Raw genomic sequence first — 19,561 nt, 5'->3', positions numbered from 1 at the left:
ACAGAATTAATCACTCACTCAAATTTGCATGATTCTGATCGGAGGAGCGTAAGCTGACTAAAGTTTAACAAATTTCAGAGCAATTTAACAATCTTAAAGTTTAGAGAGATATTTTATAAAATAAATAAATTTCAAGAAGTAATTGAATTCTGAAGGATGTTGTTAATTATACTGCGATAACCCTGCAGAACAATTTCCAGCATGAAAATGAATAGCTCAGTAATACAAGGAGAAAATAGATGAAGGATCCATTAGGGAGACCATGATTCATTAATATCATTAAGTACAAGATTTATAACAGTGATATCGATTAATGTAAACATAAAATCATTAAATATAGATAATTAAGCTTCACTACTTTCTTCCAAAACAGGAAAGCCACCGTATATATTATATGTTTTGCCACCAGGAAAGCCACCATATACAAACTCTTAAACTAGTCACTTCAGCATAACTACGTCAAGCAGAGCATATAGAGCCATTAAAAACTGAGCATGGAAGAGGTTAGTCGCTGTTCACTGCTGGCCTCAAACAGCCACAGGAAGCACCTTCCTTCTGTCTCCTGCTCTTTCTCCTTCCATAGATATATTCCCTTAAACGAATTCCAGTTCTTCGTTTGATCATTCTCATTCTTTTATTTGCATGTCTATCCTCAGATTTCAGCAGACCATATTGAATTTTCTTCATCTCTAATTCCAACTTTCCAATTTTTTGGGATACCTTTTGCGCCCAGTCAGAGATCTGCTTCTTCCTTCTGCTGCCGCTAGCCTTTTTCCCTGGCTCATCGGCAAGAGATGCAGAAAAGTCCTCTACTTTTTTCATCAAATTACCATTCACTTCAATGAGCTCCAAGATGGTTCCCTCAGCACCTTTCAACCGTGCGTTGAGAGCATTGAACTCTGATCTAGTAGGCTGGTTGATCTTTTCAGTTTCCTCCATGTTCTTCTGCAATTCTTTTATGCTTGCTTGCAGAAGCAACAACCTCTGAGCATCAGAAAAGAGTCTATCTAAGACCTTTCCGTGCCAATCATGGTGAGATTCTGCCTTTTTTGGGAGCTCTAGCTTGTCAATGCACTCTTTCTCAAATATCAGTCCATCTGAATGTGTGTACTTTCCTTCCACTTCTTCAGTTTGGTAGCATGACATGTCCTTGATTAGCACAGAACCTTTCTGATTCTGAGTGCTGCACCCCTCTTCGTATTTACCCCTTAGTTCTGTGGATTCACCAGCCTTTTTAGAGTTTCTTAGTCTGCGAGAAAGAAAATCCTTCTTGTACCGTGAAGAATTCAAAATAATATCGAGCTGCATGCCACTCATGTATTGTTTATATTTTGATCTAGCGATGTCATTGTTGGAGACTCTCTTCATTTTTAATGCTTCAATCTCTTTCCATGCAGCATCCAAACTAGCACTTGAATCTAATTGTTCGAGCACTACAACATTGCCCGTATCCATCACTGCCTCCTGCAGCAGTTTCACCTTGTTGTGCAAATCTTGCAGTTTTTGAGTTCCTATAGGTCCAGTGGCACCATATTCTTCCTTATGTTCTTGGCTCCTCTTGATATAAGGAGAAGACTGATATTGATCATCCTGAATACACGATTGTATCGTCAGACATCCAGAATCTATTTTGTTTAGTTCTTAGAAATCTTACTGCAGTATTATGGACACATCAAAGAGCTTTGTTTAAATGAAACTAATAATACATTTTTCACTTCATCAAAGGAAAGAGTGAAGATACCTTGTCTTTTGTAGAATGTATTGAAGTAGAATATCGCTTCACAAGGGAAAGTGTAAGATCTTCTAGGATAGCAATGTCATCCCATAAAGACTCCAAAAATAGAGAATACTCATTCAAGTCAGTTCTTAGTCGAGTACTTTCCCCTTCAAGGATAAAATTCTTTTTCTCCAACTCCTGAATGGTTGAATCTTTTACGGCGATTTCCTCTTCAAAAATCTCCATTTGTTCTTTTGCAGTAATAATTCTAGCATGATTGACCTCATACTGGACTTCTAGCAAATCTCCTCTGCACTCTTTCCAGTTAGAGGAAAAATCCTTCAGATGTGTGTTTTCATCTTCAAGCATTATTATTTTCACATTGACAATCTTGTTCTCCGCTTCAAGCTTGCTGTTCATGAAGCAGAGGTTGTGGTTTTCAGTACTCAACAGATTGATTGCTGAATCTCTCTCCGAGATAAGACTCCTACACACTACGGAAAGGCAGTCCAGAGCAATAAACTCCATAAGAACATTGTTCTCCTCTTCCAGTTTGCCATCATCTATCAAGTTATGTAGCTTCCTGCAAAGAGAAGTATTTTCCTCCAGTACCTTAAAGGAATTGGTTTGTAATGTGCTGTGAGATTCTTGTAGACAAGTAAGCTGTCTGAATAGCAAATCCACTTCAACTTTCAATGCTTCCTCTCGTTGGTTGCTTGTCTGCATCTCCTTTTTTAAAAGTTCGCTCATCTCAAGGATTTCATCATTCTTGCATTTTATCTGGGTAAAATTTTCTGCTCGCTCTTCAGATTCTCTCTCAAGAAGAGTCTTTTCTTCTCTCATATCTGTTACATAGTTCCCTAACTGCTGTAGAAGATTGATGGCAATGGATTTCTCCTGAAACAATTGTTGCTTTTCATCCTGGACCTCTGAAATAGTCTGTTGCATTTGCTTCAATTCATGCAAAATAAGCTGTAAAACTAATTCATCTTTGCTATCGTCTAAACCAACATGCTCCAGATCCATCTTCAGTGATCTTATTATTACATGTATCCAGTCCCTTACTTTCCTGTTATGCTCTGTTAAAGATGTTACCTTTCTCTCAAGTGTCGAGCATTCCTGCTCAAGCTTTGAGATAAGCTTCTCTGCACATCTCAAGTCATATTCCTGTTTTTGAGATGCACATGATAAATCGGAGTTCTCCTTTCTCATGTCACATAAGCATCTCTGCAATATGAAAATTTCAATCTGAGCACTTACGATTTGGTGTTGTTCCACTTGGAAATTCTCCTCCCATCCCCTAGCTTGTTCATGGAGGAGCGATACCTGATTTTCTAATGCACTCTGCTGAATTTTGCTAGACTGAAGATTGGTATTGTGTTCATTTTTTTCCATGATTAATAACTCTTGCAGTTTTGACATTTGTTGAAGGATTGAATCTTTTTCCCTCTCTAGGTTAGAGCCATTTTTCTCCATCTCAGAATACTGGCCTTTCAATTTCTGTAGATTCTGTTTAAAGCTTTCCACCTGATAAAGTGAAAATAGTGGCAACAAGTTGTATTAGTCTCAACTATCTGTAATCAGTTTTATGTATCTTATCCCTCATTTAAGTTCATACAAGACTATATCACCAATTATACTCAACCTGTTAAGCTATTTTTTTCATGTGTTAAGAATATCCAAATCTCTTAAATTAATTTTAGTAACATTAAATAGGGTTTCTTTGGAGACACCATCAAGTCTAATTGATCAACTTCCCTAACTATTGAGTTTGTCTAAGTGACTTTGAGCTTCACCTAATTATTCAGTAATCCCACGTCAATCTTACCATTTTTCATATTTATTTATTACACTATTTTATGTACATGTTTCTACATGATGCAAACAAATTTTGGTATTAAACTGCAGTTGGCATAGCCACAAAATCAATCACGAAATAATTCCAGAATAAGAGTGGAAAAAAGGATTAGTATGTTTAGATACCTTAATCAGCTTCCTGAAGATATGTTTACCTGTGTTATGAGAGTACTCTTCTCAAAAAGAAGACATGATTTCTCATCATCAAGAGTCTTGCAGGATTCTTTTACAACCCTCAACTTTCTTCTCAAATCCTCAAGTTCAACATTCGTATCAGATAGAGAGATCTCTAAGAATGCATTTTTCTTTGAAAGCTTCTCAATTTTCTGATTTGCAACCTCCAAGTGTGACAAAATCGATGCCTTTTCAGCAAGATGGATAGATATTCTACCTCGCAGATGAGCAGAGCCATCTTCTAATTTGTTTACCTTCGTTCTTAATCTCTCCAATTCACCATTTGCATGCAAAAGTGTACCTTCCAGTACTTGAATCTTCTTCGACGTTGTTTGCATATTGTTTAGATTAAGCAAGTAAAGATTTATTTTATCCTCATTTTCCATGATTGAGTCCCTCAGTTTAAGGTTTGCATCCCTCAAATCCTTTATCAATGTCTGAAGGGATTCTACATTTAAACTAACCGCTTGAAGTTCATCTGTAAGTGCATGACACTTATCTACCAAATCATCTCTTTCTTGCGTCAGACAATCAAGTTGTATCTGAAGAGCTTCCTTTTCATCGATATGAAGATCAACTTCATCTTCAAGTTTCCTTTTCAAATCCATCAAGAATGTTATTTCATCTTCCAGACTCATTATTTTAAGAGAAGACGAAAACTGCTCTTCACACAGTCTGACATTCTCCTCACTGACCTTCTTAAGTTCTTCACCCATATCCTTCAGTCTCTTAACTTCCATTTCGAGCTCCAGTTCAAGATGCCTCATCACTTCAAGGGTATCAATATGCTTCCTTTTCATTGATTGGCAATCAATCTCAACCTCCACTTTTCTTTGATCTGTATCTTGTAAGGAAGTATTCAGGATTTTCAGCTCCATACCCTTTTTGTTAAGCTCCTCCTGTTGATGTTCTATTTTCTTCTTTAGGATGCTAGCTTCTGAATGTAAAGATCGATTAGCCTTCTCCAAAGCAACCCTCTGTTCCTCAGTGCTGTTTAAAGTTGCAGTTCCCAAGATCATCTCATCATTAAGTTTCTTAAGATCAGCTTTGGTGAATGATATTTCATCTTCCAAATCAGATACTCTTGTCATGGATTCCAGATATCGAGCAAGTGATTCTTCTTTTTCAGATTTTAGCTTGGAGTAGGTCTCTTTTAGGCATTGAACTTCACCTTCATTTTTATCGGCACGTGCTGATTCCAAACTAATTTGCTTCTTCAGCTCCTGGTTTTCATTCGACAGCCTCATTATTTCTTTCTGAAGTAATTTGTACTCTGAAACTTTGGTTTCCCCACTCTCTGTAAAAGTTGTGTCATGATGCAATGACAATCCAAAAAGATCACTGTCCACATCAATATGTGCATTCAAATTTCCTTGAGTCATTTCAGGAATATTTGTGTCTGCATACAGGGATAGACACTCATCAAACAAGTCAAATGGAATTTGATTAGGGAATGCTTCAGCTATAGTTTGTTGAGCCTGACGAAGTGCCCCAGTTGCATGGTCATATCGTTCTGCCAATGCACGGTAGGCACGGTAAAATTCTTCAACCAGTTTCATAAGCTCAGGACGTTTCTTGAAATACATTTCTGCTTTTTTCGCAAACGAATCAGCATCTTCTTCTATAAGCATGATCATGGCTTTGACCTTGTCATCTATATCTGCACAGGTAAGTGTAAATGGTGTTCATCATTAGCATTGGACAATGAATCCCAAAAGGACACAAAAACTCAAATGATCTTCTTGGCAAACTATTTTTCCTATTACTGAATTTTAAGAAGGATAATAAATCAATATCCATTTTGTAATATAATCCAGTAGGAATAGTTACCCTCGCACTCACTTCCTTATGCAAATATATGGATTGTCTTTTAATTCATGCTGGTCTTCGCACAACTTGCAGTTCTTGTTTGGTCTTTGTATACTCTACCAGATCAATAAACTGTTCTACAATTCAGGGGATCTAGTGCTTGTAGTGACCTCCTTCCTCACTGAGAAAGAAGATCCACTGTAGCAAACGAAACTCATTCTTCTTTGTTGCAGATTTGCCCTTCTTGACTCCATTCCTGGTCTCCTTCTCTAGCTCATCCATCCCACATGGTGCCGTGAGTCCCAACCCTAACACCAGTTCAATTGATCTATCCTTTCCCTTGTTCACCAATACCCTACCCATATTTCCTTCCTTGTCCATTGTTGCCCCTACCTTGTTTCTTGTCTTCACTCGAGATCCCAGACTACTAGAAGATATTCTATCATGAACTACATTTAGCGGGATCTTACATGCTCCTGAATCAAATCATGCTCCAATAATTTTGGAAATTTATCATTATACAAAGCTCGATTATCAATGAACATGACTATCAATAAATATAGCTCAATTCAATAACGTATAAAATGCATCAATTCTCACTCAACCAAGACAAAGAAGAGAATCAAAAACCTTACCTGCAAGATTATCCTGCAGCCATTTGGAGTGCTTGGGGATGATATGGCTATCCCACCACCATGAATACATGCGTTTGGATTGAGTATCTGCCAATGTTGCCATGATGAGTGATGACAGCCACCAAGGCAACTATTATCTTCCCCTATCTTCTTCAATCTCACAAATGTTCACGTCTTCAAAAGATTTCCAACTCCGAAGAAGATCAGTTTCATTGGCACAAGTCAATCATACAAGATTTTTACGAAGCAAGCACATGCTCTTCCAACTTCATACCTTATAGAACCACCTGAGTAAAACATAATAGAAAACAGTCTGATTAGGGAGTACAAAATTAGTATCAGCTACGAGAGATTGAGACAAAGTTGAGATCGAGTTGATACTTAAAAACAATAAATTCATCCATCAACACCAACCATAAAAGTAAATGCACAGATCAGTAACGTAAAAGACATCAATCATAGATAAAAAAAAATAGAAAATGATGAAAATGATTTGTTCTCTAACCTTGAAGTTGAGAAGTAGCAACCAATCTTCTTAGGCAATATAACACACCAGTTTTCGCAACAAATAATGAACACATTAGGAGATCATTTGTTTGTTTCATATAAAATGTTTGATAGAAAAGTTTATTTTTTTTTCACGCTTTTCATTGTTTGGCCCCCATTACCTGATCTGGCAATCATCACAGCCAAATGAACAAAGATATAATCATCTTCCTGTAAAATTCGTCTCAAGAAATATTTTTACACAAATAAATTATTTTCCAACCTTTAAGATTATGCAATGAAGTTAAATATTCTACTTGATCTTGCTGTGCAACTTTGTAAACACTTAATCATGGAACTAACTAATCGAGGAAAAACTTGTTTTTTTTTTTCAAAAAATAAAACATAAAAGTACGCAAATCAAAGCTCCCAGAAATCAAGGAAAGATAATCAGCCGTTGGAAACACCAAAAATGCTCGTGCGAGACTGGAGATCTAGGGCAACTTTATCTAAGAACTCGATCACAGAGGAGGAGAAGTAGCATTCCTTTTTTTCTTCAAAAGATAAAAGGACGTCAGCATCAGAGAATGCCAAAAACCCTCGAATACAAATCGATCGCCGACGGGAAAGAGGGAAGCTCAAATCACACAACAAACCCAAGCTTACATGATCATACCATGAGCATAAACCGCACATCCCCCCGAAGCCAATCATCCAGCAGCTGCTCTTCCAGATCCAGCTGCTTTTCCCATCCAGATTCATCCCATCTCTCTGCTGCTCATCTTCCAAACAAAAGACAAAAAAAAAAAAAAAAGAGAAAGAGACAAAAAAAAAAGAGGCGAAATGCCGAAGGATTTGGTAGGCTAGTTCGGTGGATTTGCTGGAGATGCGATTGCGATCACTGCTTAGAACAGTCTAACGACGCGATGAGTGAAGAAGCGTCCACCATTCTCGCATTCATGGAGCAATTCTTTTTTCCACGCCGTGTTGCAAGTACGCCACTGAAAGTTAATGAGCGTAATGAAGCAGCGTCCTTCCCTGCCTCCCCCCGCTCCCAACGGATCGTGCCCCTCCGAGATCCGGTTCGCTGCTTACTCAACTCGGCTTAGACTTGGGTCATGTCTAGACCGGGCCAGGTTTGATTCGGCACGGTAAGAAAATAGGTGGATCAATTTAGGGATGGCCCCGTTTTAGCATGTCCACTACTCCCTACAATTACACCTTAAAATATTAATAATAATAAATAAATAAATAAATAAAAATAAATGGGCCCTCAAGCACCGACTAATGGCTGACACCCTCCCTGTCACTTTCGCCTTTATTTTTTATTCTTCCTTCCACTTTTCTCTCTCTATTATATTTCTATTATTATCTATGTAAATTTTGAAAGAACAAATCATTATTATTATCTTTGTCTCCTCCCAAACACCCCTTTTTGTAATGTATTGCTTCCTTTTCTTTCTGAGAAACAAAAAGATACGCATCTCTAGCCACATTATTATTATTGTTCTTATTATTTGATAATTCAGATATTCTAATTTATTAATTTTGAAAGTAGATTGTTTTTCTTTTAACTCATGTGAGATGGAAATGTACGAGTAGGAGAGTTTGATTGGACTCCTTGAACAAGGAAGTCTAGAGTATGAAAGATTTTTTTTTTTAATCCAGATATTTAATCTCTAGCCACATTTTTTTTTTCTCTAAACAGTGTTAGCACGATGAGCTTATATTTTTTTTTAAAAAAATATTAATAGAAAACAGCATCTTAGATATTCTATATTTTTTCAAAAAAATAATATCTATTTTTTTTGCACTCCTTTGTCTCTCTCGCTATTCGTAGGCACCAACTCCATCTTAAAAAAAATAAATTCATCAAGTGGTAATATTTATTTATTCATAACAATTTAAAAAGTGTATTGTCTAATGTCCTTCCATAAGGTTCGATGTTCAAATGTCACTATGCATCTCAAGAACTATTTGAGATGTTCTTTTCCATAAGGTCCCTCCCTATGTCGTCTTATTCGATTCACTATTCATGATCTCTCCATTGTTCTTTATAGTAAACAAAATTATGACACAAAAGGAAAGAAAATAGTATTCATGATCTCTCCATTGTTCTTGATAAGCCTCTCAGAGCCATGAACAGTTGCATGATCCAAACACATATTTTTCAAAAATTTTCCTCCATTAAAACCAAAAATACACACAGAAAAAACACACCCAGATGGATGCAAAAAATGAGCCAGCAGCTCTCAGTAAGACTGTTTTAGATTTAAGTTTGCGGAAATAAGGATTTGCACTTCTTCAGGATCATAATCGTCGTTCAGTTCATCGGCGATGAATCTACCGAGGGATTCTTGAACAAACCTTCGTCGATAAGCATCTCGCGGTGCCGACAATTGGTGCTGCAGAATGATTTCTCGCCTCTGAAAGAAACATTACTGAGGTATGACAATAGGACAAAGCTCCAACCCAAGTTGCATCCAAATGCAAAAACACAAAGGAAGAAATTTTATACATCACTGAATCAAAATGTTTGGATAAGATGGAACAAGAGGTAGGTCTAGGTCACTCTCCAAAAAGAAGCTCTACAGAGATTGGGGACCCCAATAGCTACAAGTGCATCGCCTAATACCTTACAATGAACAAGAAGAGTGGTGTCTAATCCTGGCGTGGAAGTGACAAGGAATCATATGTCTCAATCACTAAGCAGTGGAATCAATTGAATTATCACAGAATTTAACCAAGAACAGTTTGTTTAATAACAGTACCATAACATAAGAACAAGGACTCACAGTTTAGTTTACTTGGAGTTTAATTGTTAGGTTAACAATTCTTTTGATCATTGGAAGAAAAATCTCCGCAAGAGAATATATTTTTTGTATAATAGGATTAGGAATCATGCAATTTATGCGAAAACTGAGTAAAAGATTGAAGAACACTGACCTATACATAAAGATGTCTGTTCCTGGTCCAAGAACTTGCTTACATGCATAGCAAGAAGTCAAAAATTCATCTGCAGAGTTCTCCTTCGCCGCGGCGGCAATGGATTCATCGATGCAGGGCTCTAGGATGCAATTATCGAAGATGTGAGTGGTTTTCGGATTCGGCCCGTGGGAAATCACGCGCGTGTAGTCTTCGGAGAGCTCCATCTCGCTCATGGAGATGGACCTAGAGACAGCAGGCACCTCATGGCCGGAGGATATCCGGGCAGGGGAGAAGAGTGCCAATTGGGACTCCTTGTTCTTGACCCCGAACTCGATCGGGGAATTCGGAAACTCCACGGAGGCAACGGTGGGAATCTGAATCTTCAACTGTGGCCCGAACACAACCATTCGGCGCTGAGAGTTCTTCTCCCCGTTGAGGGCATCCACAATACCAAGGCCAATGGGCTCAATGGAATCAAAAGGAGGCTTCTTTGGCTGCATGAGGTTCGCAGAGGAGGAAAAGGGCCTGGTTTCGAGTATGGAGGTCGGGCTCATGGCGGCTTCGATGTCTGCAAATCTCTTGGAAGAGAAGCTCCGGAGGAGCAAATGGGACGAAGCAACGGTCTTGCTTGCAGAGGGAGATAGAGGAGAATTGGAATCAGACATCATCAATCCCTGCTTGCCACCAACTGATCTGGATCTTCTCTTCAGCATGCTAAATCCTTAATCTGAAAAGAAAAGGTATGAGGGACTGATTCTGATTTCTGATTCTTCTTGTTGATTAACAAAACAGTTTCAGAATCAAATAAAAACAAAGATGAGTGAAATCGAACTCACAAGATATGTGCGTCAGATTCTCTACAATATTCGGAACAAAAAATCGAACTGAAACAGAAGGTCAAACTCTGCCCTTTGTTTGCGTGAGTAAACGATCACACGCCATAGAACACCAAACAAGAGCCTGAAAAACACGAAAAAAGAAAGGAAAAAAAAAAAAATCCGATTTTGACGACGAGAAACAGGTAAAGCCTGCTTATGAAACGCGAGAAAATGGTTCGATTTTGACGTAAAAGTTCAAGAAGATGGCTCCTTTCCGCTGATGGGCAAAAGGGAACTACTTAGAGAAAAAATTGCTTCTTTACGCTTAGGTTCGATTTCCACCTAAAAGTTCCAGCAGGTGACTCCTTTCCGCTTCCGATTGGGGAAAACCCCACCACTCCGACAGCGAAATCGATGCCAAGGTCGCTGCTTTCCGCTCCGTCCTCCACTCCAAGAGAACGGAGAGAGAGTGTTGGCGCTTGCGCTTGCTATGCGAGCGGGGAGCAGGAGAGGAAGAGGGGGTCGTATTTAAAGGGCGTGGGGTGCGCTGGAGAAGCACGGCGAGAAGAGAAGAGTGGTTACTGGGATGCATTTGCCTTCGCCAAAACCGCCCTCACCTGACGCCATGTTTTTCCTCTCCCATATCCTCCATTACTGTCGCGATCTTTAGCTTTTTGTCGATTGCGATTGAAATTAATGTGGTAGTTATTATTTTCTCGCCGAATAATTTTCGTGATTATAATAACTCCGTAACAGATGGCCGCCTGGCAGTGGCAGGGAAGAAATAGGGAAATTTGTCAAAACTGTCCTCGTGTTCTTTGTAATAAATCCCTAAGGCCCATTAATAGCCCATTAAGAACCGTGAATCGTTTGCCGTCCGATCTCCATCTAGGGTTCGGTTTGCGTTTTGTTTCATTGGCTTCATAAGGCCGCCGCCTCCCCTTCGCCTCCCTCGGTCGACGCATTTGCTTGTGCGAGGGCTGTGGCAGTAGCAGCGGCGAGGCGAGAAACCCTAGACGTGGACGTCGCCATGGTTGGTTTGCCTCTCGATTCTTCTCTTTCACACATAGTGACTGATGTCTCTTTTCTGTGATCTGTGGATCCGTAGTCGCTGGTCGCGAACGAGGATTTCCAGCACATTCTCCGTGTGCTCAACACCAATGTCGATGGGAAGCAGAAGATCATGTTTGCCCTCACGTCTATCAAGGGTATCGGCCGCCGGTTTGCCAACATTGTCTGCAAAAAGGCCGACGTCGATATGAACAAAAGGTTTTCCTTTTAGTTTTTTTTTTGGGTACGATCGTGATTTACTTTTGATGCAATGAGTAGGGGTTATATGGGTTCACTGTTACTTCTTCTGAATGGTATATTAGTCTATATTGTAACATATTTTGGTGAAAATTCTTGTGCTGAATTTTCTCTTCTTCGTCTGAGATAACTTTGTGGCAATTTCTTGGTCATTGAAGTTGTTTGATTAACCATGGTGTTGTTCAGTCTGGTTGACAGGCATAGCAGCAGATAAAGCAAATAATCAATTTATTTAAACCTATTGTGCTGATGTTTGATACTGCAAACTATTTGTAGAGCTGGTGAACTCTCAGCTGCTGAGCTTGAGAACCTTATGACTGTTGTGGCCAATCCGCGCCAGTTCAAGATCCCAGATTGGTTTCTGAACAGGAAGAAGGACTACAAAGATGGCCGATACTCCCAGGTTGTATCAAATGCTTTGGACATGAAGCTAAGGGATGACTTGGAACGGCTGAAGAAGATAAGGTTGGCTTTTTAAACACTGAAAATTATCTTTTAGTCGAATGATTCATTTAGTTTAGTTCCTTGGTATATTATTTTTCATTGTCTATTTTGTTCATTCTACCTACCCTTGTTATTCCGTTGATTTGTTCATTGTATGGGTATCAATTATTATTTGTTATTCTGTGAGATTGTTAGATAACCATAGGATATAACTGAGAGGGCATGCCATTTGATTTGCTCGATAAAATAGGGCCAGTAACTTTGAGTCGGATGTGGTGCTTGATGCAAAATTGATTTAGTGAACAATGCTTAATCTACGTGTGATTTAGTGCCACTGGAAACAGTGATGTCTAGGTGTGAGTCATTGTGTGATTGTAGATTGACCTTTTAGTGTGGGTTTGAAATTTTGAGCAAAAAGAAGGCATTTTTTTGTAGTATTAAAATTTTGGAAGTGTAAGGTGGTGTTGGTTGATTCAAATTTGATTTTGTTAACAATGTTCAATCCACCTCACTAATTTATTGCCACATGAGACAGTGTTTTCTGAATCAATTATGAGAGTAAACAAATAACATTGAAATCATTGTCATTGCTTCTCTACTTTTTAGTATGAACTTCAAAAATATCTGACTATATATTTTTTCTCCATTGGTGCAATCACTATTAGTTTAACTTGGCACCAAGTAAATGGATACCAAACATCTGTCTATATATCTAACAATGAATAGCACAATTACCATTGTCTACTGCAACTCAATCTCAGCGCCTAGTTTCAGTTTTTCATTGTGTGGAAATTCTTTTTTGCAGAAATCACAGAGGACTTCGACACTACTGGGGCCTTCGAGTTCGCGGTCAGCACACAAAGACTACCGGAAGGAGGGGAAAAACTGTTGGTGTCTCCAAGAAGCGATGAGCTTAATCTTATTTGTCTGTTTCTGCTTGTTTTAGTTTCCATTGGATCTTTACTTCCATGTCATGATTGCACGGAGCTTGTAGCTTCATGCTGTAGACTTAATGGCATATTTGTTTCTCTTGATTTTGGATTTTCAGATTCTGAGCAATGTTTATGTTGGTAGCTGAGTTTGATCGTTCAGTGTTTGGTGCCGCCGTGTGGTAGTTTAATCTATAACCTAGAGAATGAATAAGTGGATTTTCAATATTTTTGCTTTGTCTATTTTCTCATTAATTTTTTTCTCAAAACTCTTGACTACGTCTGATTGAATGATTAAAAGCATCATGCACGTAATTTTCACATATTTGAATTGTATATTTATTTTTATATTTACTAAGGAGGAATGAATATGAGTATGGATATTATTTTTAAAAATAATATTTGGTTAGTTGAATATTTTTTATTAGAATAAATTATTTTTTTTTATTTTTAAGATTACGTTTGGTTAGGTGTAATGTAATTGAACTTGTAATGTAATCAAATTTGTAATGTAATATTATCTTGATTATATTACTACTTTTGGTAATATAATGTATGTAATTTTTTATTACAAGGATGATTATATTTTTTTTTATTTTTTATTTATTATTTTTTTAAAAGGAATGTAATTTATATTATTATAAAATGATAAAAATATCCCGTGACTTCTACCGACGACTGTTGCACCTCTGTCGAAGCTTTCGGCGGCGGTTGGTGACGGCAGCGACTGACGGCGGCAGCTGTTGGCGACTAATGGCGGTAGTTATCGATGACGATTGGCGGTGGTCGGTGATCGGCGGTGACGGTGGCGGCAGGCGAGCATCGATCGACTAGGGGTATATTTGACATTCAAATTTTGATTAAACTCGATATTATATTATATTACCGGTTTAAAGTTAAAATAAACAAAATAATCAACTTTCATAAATCATGATATTCTATTTTCACTTCTTTTATTTTTCATTCAACATTAATTATTTTAGTATTATATTTTAGATTAAAAAATTTACAAACTAAATATACATTTAGTCAGTCAACTCATGCTAAATTAATTTAATACAAAACAAATATTATTTGAGGACTTATCCAATTTTGTAAGATTTATTATAAAAACTTTAAGTTAGTTAGTTTTGATATTAAATTTAAAATATTTATTTATATAAAATTTAATTTTGTGATATTGTTCATAATTGATACCTGTAATTTAATTTAACTTAGTTTGCTATTCATAATTGTTATGTTTTGAGTTACAATTTGACTAATTATCAACTATTCAATAAATTAAATTATCGTCACTCGCACCCAATTGGTATTTATATGATTATTTATTATAATGGATATGGGAGTTAATGCAAAAAATATATATATATATATATATAAAAAAGGACGAATAACAATAAGGAAATTTTTATGAATTTTTAAAATTTTTTTAGTAATTTTTCGAAAATCGTATGATGTAGGTTACGAGGATAAATATTGGGACTAGGGGAAACTTGTTTCCCTTTCTTCCACGCCGTGCCCTATCCTTCCCTCTCTGCCCGACGTCAATTCCACCTCTCCCGAGCTCGCCACCACCGTTGCTCTCGAGCCTCTTCATCTTCCCCAAATCGTTGCTGTCGACGCCTCCTCTTCTCCCCTCCCCCGCGTTCATAACCCTCGCCCAAAAGAAAGTCTGAAGCCCTAGCGTCACTTTCCCCTCCTCTGCCCCCATCGCTTCCTCGCCGCAGAGATTCCATCGTGCCAAATCGTGCTGACGCTGTTCAATCCATCCCTACCAAGTTCCGGTCTCTCCTTCTCTGAGTCGCCAGCCGAACCCTAGGTTTGTCCGACTCGCGTCGTCGCCACCGAGTGCTGACAGCCGGCGTCGCCGTTCCTCCACACGAGCAGCCGACGATCGCCAGGTCCTCCTCACCAACGTCGATGATCCCTGCCCTAACGGTGAGTGGAGGCTCTTGATTTGGTTCTTCTCCTTTCTCCCTCACTGTGGTCCCGTCTTTATTGTTACCCCAAGCCCTAATTCCGAGTTTTCCTTGTTGATTCCTTCTTCGCTAGTTTCTGCAACCGGTTGTTGAGGTTTCTGTCGGAGAGGGAAACTGCCAGCACTAAGATACGGTAAGTCTGTTGGATTTGGGTTTTAAATTTGGTATAGGATGTTGTGCTAACCTGTTGGATGTCTCTGGTTGCAGTTTTAGTGTAGCTTTGGCCAAGAATCTGCGACAACAAGTACTTTCGGCTAGCAATTTCCAACAGCGAGGTTCACCGGCAGTGAATCCCACAAGGGAGCATCTAAGATCCGGGTGAGTGTTGGCATTGATCTATGTTTTAGCTTAACTTGTTGTGATTAGGGAAGGGTTAAGGTTAATTAATCCACTTTGATTGTGAAATTATTGGGGATAATTAACCCAATTGGATTATATGGTTAGATGATAGATTTATATTAGGTAAATTTTAAGCTAATTTATGTTGACTTGCTAGAAGTTTTAGGATGATAGATTCTAGTGGATATTTCGTGATAATTAGGGTTGAATGCCTTGATGCAGATATGTTGATTTTGATTCAGGGCTTTTTGAAACTGCTGTGGCGATTTTGTTTCGGCTGAGGAGTTAAAAGGAGAAAGTTGATAAGGTCAGTTGTTCATGTGTAGAATTGGTTTAAGCATAGATTTAAATCTAAACGGATAATTGGGGTTAAGGAAACTAACCCTAGTTGACCGTTAAGTTATATTTAATTAGGGTTAAAAGGTTGGATCTAATCTAAGCTTCGGGTTAGATCCGATTTATTTAATTAACCGAGATCAACGAATAAAATTAGGGTTTCCTGGTTATAGGAATTTTGATTAAGCTATTGGATATCAGCGAGCATGACTTAATTATATATATATACATGTTGTTACAGGGCTTTGATTCGAGACGAATGTCTCGGCGTGGGGTTTATTTCGGAGACGATCTCTACTTTTTGAGGCGGGTACCTTGACTTATCTTTAAATATTGTCATTTGATATGCATAGTAATTTTTAACAAGTAGTAATGATTATGTTCATATTTGCATCGGTATATCACTACTAGTTACCTGTTGCATGCTTGCTTTTACTTACCTGTTTTGCATTCATATCTGCATGATTATATATATGCTCATAGAGGTAGTGACAAATCATGCCTTACGATACACCGGACTAGACATTTACCATATCTGACATGTATACCTGGATCTTCGTATTTGATCCATCTATTTTTGGTACATGTTTTATGGAGGTAGATATGGTCAGGATTTTCATGCTTAGTGTCATGCATCATCTTGCATGATTGCATATTGAGCGATTGGTAGCTCCATTATTGTTGAGCTCATCGACAGTTACATGGATCTGTACATATAACCACTCATGGGTTAGTGGTATATCAGACAGGGTGTGTGGCAGTTTGCTTTGTCAGTGCTCCGCTGGTCCACTCATGGGTAGCGTGACGTAGCGTGGTAGCACGTCAGGGATCCCTCCTCTGAACTGTCTCAAGGAGATGAGAGCATTGAGCTCCCCCACTTATGATTTGGGGTAGGAGGATAGGTGTACTCTGACAACATCTTGTCCAATCGGTCACTCATCAGGAGCAGTGATGGCAGAGTGCACATTTGTCATAGCCCTACCCACTCGATCTCACCATCGTGTATGAGATGGCTGACTAGCGTCAGGGGTGACCATGTCATTTGCATCATATGCATGATTGCATTTATTGTTTATGTTTGCTGCACTTTGTTTGCTGCATATTTGGTGGATGCATATGATTGACATGCATACAGGAGACATGATATTTTTGGTCTGACGACCTTATTATCTTAATAGGAGGTTCTGGTGAATACAACTTCTCCTTTCATTTTAGTTTTGTATTTTCCATTATTATTCTAGGAGACTGTACGCATAATTGTTACTATTGGTTATTTCTTACTGTGCATGTCAACTTGGTATCCGCTGAGTGTTGGACTCGTCCCATTGATATTTTTCTATTTCAGGTTGAGGCCATCAGGATGTTCCATTTGCTAGTCCCCTCGTCACAAGACTTTTCGTATTGGTCTTTTGAGTTTCTAGTTATTTGCTTAGAGCTATGTTTCAGACTTATATCGGTTTTACACTCTGAATTTTGTGTGATTTGTCTTTAAGTATTGTACTGGTTGGGTTTTTGCTTGCTTGGTGGATTTGTATTTGTTATGTTTTGCTACGCGCCTGCCGATCGACAGAAGAGGTAAGCTTAGATGTTGTTTTCGATTTCTTTTGTATTGTGATGACAACCGGAGGCTGTTTTGATATAAATTACGTGGTTTGTTTAGGTATTTTTATTGTTATTGTTCCGGCCGTGTTGGTCGAGGTATATGTGGCCCTCAAGGCCTGTAGTATAGTTTTATATTGTCACTCGTACAGAGGAGATACCGTCGAAATTTTTTTTGGCAGGGACTCCCCTGGGGCGTGATAATATTTTTGGTATCAGAGCAAGTATACGATGCATGTTTCTCGTGTTATGGATTTTCGAGTCAATCTGATACCAATATTTTTGGTATAAGAGCAGGTTTACGATATCTATTTTTTTTCGTGTTCTGGATTTTTGAGTTAATTTGGGTATTTATTTTCGGATTTGTACTGATTTCCATCGATTTTCTTGTTTCGGAATTTCGAGGTCATAATTGGGGACTAAACAACAATGGAACATCTCCAGACGGTAAATAGGTAAAATGTAAATTTTTATAAATTTGATGCTTGTAGTAATATTTGGGTCATAATTTAACAGATATGATGCGAAATGCACGTGTTCCCGTGTCGAGGCGTGGTGCAGGACGACCATACAAGAGGACATTGAAATCTCTGGCGACGGAGTCGCCAGAAATGTCTGCTAGAGTCGAGCCTGTCGGTCAGGGACAGACTCCACATGGTATTGCGGGCGCGTCAGACTCTTAAACTCTGTCACTCAGGAGGTCAGATGTTGCTCGTTAGACTTTGACAATATGATACTCATTGTTGATTTATTAGTATTGGAAATAGTCGAGTTCGACATTATCCTTGGCATGGATTGGCTGTTTGCATATCATGCCACGGTTTATTGCCAGACGAGGGTGGTTACATTCCGACCTCCAAACCAACCCTCGTGGGATTTCACTGGCATCAGGGACGACGGTATATCGACCATTTCTACGGTTCAGGCTCAGAAGCTGCTGTCACTGTTGGATCGCAGCGGTCGACTAGAAGGGGAGTTGAATAGCCTGAAAATTGTAAAACGAAACCCTTCTCGACTTTTCTTTAATTAGCACTTGCATAAAGTAAATTAACTAAACAGAACAGAAAAAAGAGGGAAGTGGATTTTTACTTGATTACAACCGGGGAGGTTGTTAATTCAAGGAAAGTGTAACACTAAATATTCCTTCAGGCGGAGAAGCCTCTTATAGCAGTGAAGCGCAAAAATAAAGAAGCTAATCTAGAAATGAAGCGTATAAGTGTTGGAAATGAATTGCTTGAGTTGATTTGAAGTTTCTGGACCAAGGCTGTATTTATAGCCTTGGTCGGAGGGCCCCGAAGTGTTCTGAGCGCCCTGGGGGGATAAAACTTTATCCCCAACGCACATATCTCGGTTTGGCCGAGATCTGGATATACTTTCGGTCCGGGCGCCCGGAAGGGTTCCGGGCGCCCAGGACAGTTCCAGGCACCCCGGGTGGGAAAGTCAACCTCGTTGACTTTTTCAGCCCGGGTCTTCTGCTCCGACTCCATTCGCCTCAGTCCGAGTCTTCCGCTCGCTTGGGTGATCTCTGCCATCCGGAATAGGGCTCACCCGAATCTAACTTTCGGTCTTCTCGAGCAGGCTTCCGCTCCGGCTTCTCGTCCCTCGGAATCATCGCGTGCTTCATTCTCGTCCGCCAGCGTACTCATCCGCAGTCTTCGTCTCTCGGTCGCACCCCGTGCCGACCTTCTGGCTAGCTGCGTCTCTTGCTCCCCGAGCAGTCTTCCACTCCGGCTTTTCGTCCCTCGGAATCACCGCACGCTTCATTCTCATCCGTCGGTGTACTCTTCCACAGTTGCTCATCCCTTGGACGCACCGCGCTCCGTCCTTCTCGCCTGCTGCGTCTTCCGCTCGACTACCTGTGCTCCTAAGCTCCTGCACACTTAGACACAAGGTTAAAAACTGACAGGACCTAACTTAACTTGTTGATCACACCAAAATAACCTTGGGGTTCCAACAATCTCCCCCTTTTTGATGTGAGCAACCCAAGTTAAGCTAGGGTAAATAGACATAAAAGGTAAACTAACTAATTTTGCAATAAAGTGTAAAAAGATAGAAAATGATAGAATTTTAATTTTGGCCTACCTCCCCCTAGACTTATACTTTTCCTTTGTCTTGGGGTTCCAACAATCTCCCTTTTTTTGATGTGAGCAACCCAAGTTAAGCTAGGGTAAATAGACATAAAAAGTAAACTAACTAATTTTGC

The 19,561-nt window shown here is 39.1% G+C and overlaps 3 protein-coding genes across 6 annotated transcripts; 1 reads left to right on the top strand and 2 right to left on the bottom strand.

The window, feature by feature from the left end:
• Positions 1-236: 236 nt before the first annotated feature.
• On the bottom strand, positions 237-7,755 carry LOC122006325 (protein NETWORKED 1A-like). Of its 2 annotated transcripts, none has more exons than XM_042561792.1 (5): positions 7,345-7,755; positions 6,193-6,479; positions 3,730-5,408; positions 1,742-3,244; positions 237-1,590 (listed from the first exon to the last, which is right to left on the bottom strand). In XM_042561792.1, the coding sequence occupies exons 2-5, from the start codon at positions 6,293-6,295 to the stop codon at positions 505-507; spliced, it is 4,371 nt and encodes a 1,456-aa protein (XP_042417726.1). In that variant the 5' UTR covers positions 6,296-6,479; positions 7,345-7,755; the 3' UTR covers positions 237-504. The 2 variants fall into 2 exon arrangements, with proteins under 2 accessions (XP_042417726.1, XP_042417725.1); XM_042561791.1 differs by having other exon boundaries at positions 7,355-7,752.
• A 1,087-nt stretch (positions 7,756-8,842) lies between these two features.
• Positions 8,843-11,100, bottom strand: LOC122006323 (FCS-Like Zinc finger 8-like). 3 transcript variants are annotated; one of them, XM_042561787.1, is made up of 3 exons: positions 10,767-11,100; positions 9,625-10,333; positions 8,843-9,119 (listed from the first exon to the last, which is right to left on the bottom strand). In XM_042561787.1, the coding sequence occupies exons 2-3, from the start codon at positions 10,317-10,319 to the stop codon at positions 9,002-9,004; spliced, it is 813 nt and encodes a 270-aa protein (XP_042417721.1). In that variant the 5' UTR covers positions 10,320-10,333; positions 10,767-11,100; the 3' UTR covers positions 8,843-9,001. The 3 variants fall into 3 exon arrangements, with proteins under 3 accessions (XP_042417721.1, XP_042417723.1, XP_042417722.1); XM_042561789.1 differs by having other exon boundaries at positions 8,843-9,104; positions 10,767-11,096; XM_042561788.1 differs by lacking the exon at positions 10,767-11,100 and adding an exon at positions 10,443-10,760.
• Positions 11,101-11,298: 198 nt separating this feature from the next.
• LOC122006324 (40S ribosomal protein S18) lies at positions 11,299-13,267 on the top strand. The gene is made up of 4 exons (XM_042561790.1): positions 11,299-11,457; positions 11,533-11,693; positions 12,009-12,197; positions 12,982-13,267. The coding sequence occupies exons 1-4, from the start codon at positions 11,455-11,457 to the stop codon at positions 13,085-13,087; spliced, it is 459 nt and encodes a 152-aa protein (XP_042417724.1). The 5' UTR covers positions 11,299-11,454; the 3' UTR covers positions 13,088-13,267.
• Positions 13,268-19,561: the final 6,294 nt, after the last annotated feature.

Source organism: Zingiber officinale, chromosome 7B (assembly GCF_018446385.1).
Source record: "Zingiber officinale cultivar Zhangliang chromosome 7B, Zo_v1.1, whole genome shotgun sequence".
Classification (NCBI taxonomy): domain Eukaryota; kingdom Viridiplantae; phylum Streptophyta; class Magnoliopsida; order Zingiberales; family Zingiberaceae; genus Zingiber; species Zingiber officinale.
This window is presented reverse-complemented; position numbering and strand designations above follow the sequence as displayed.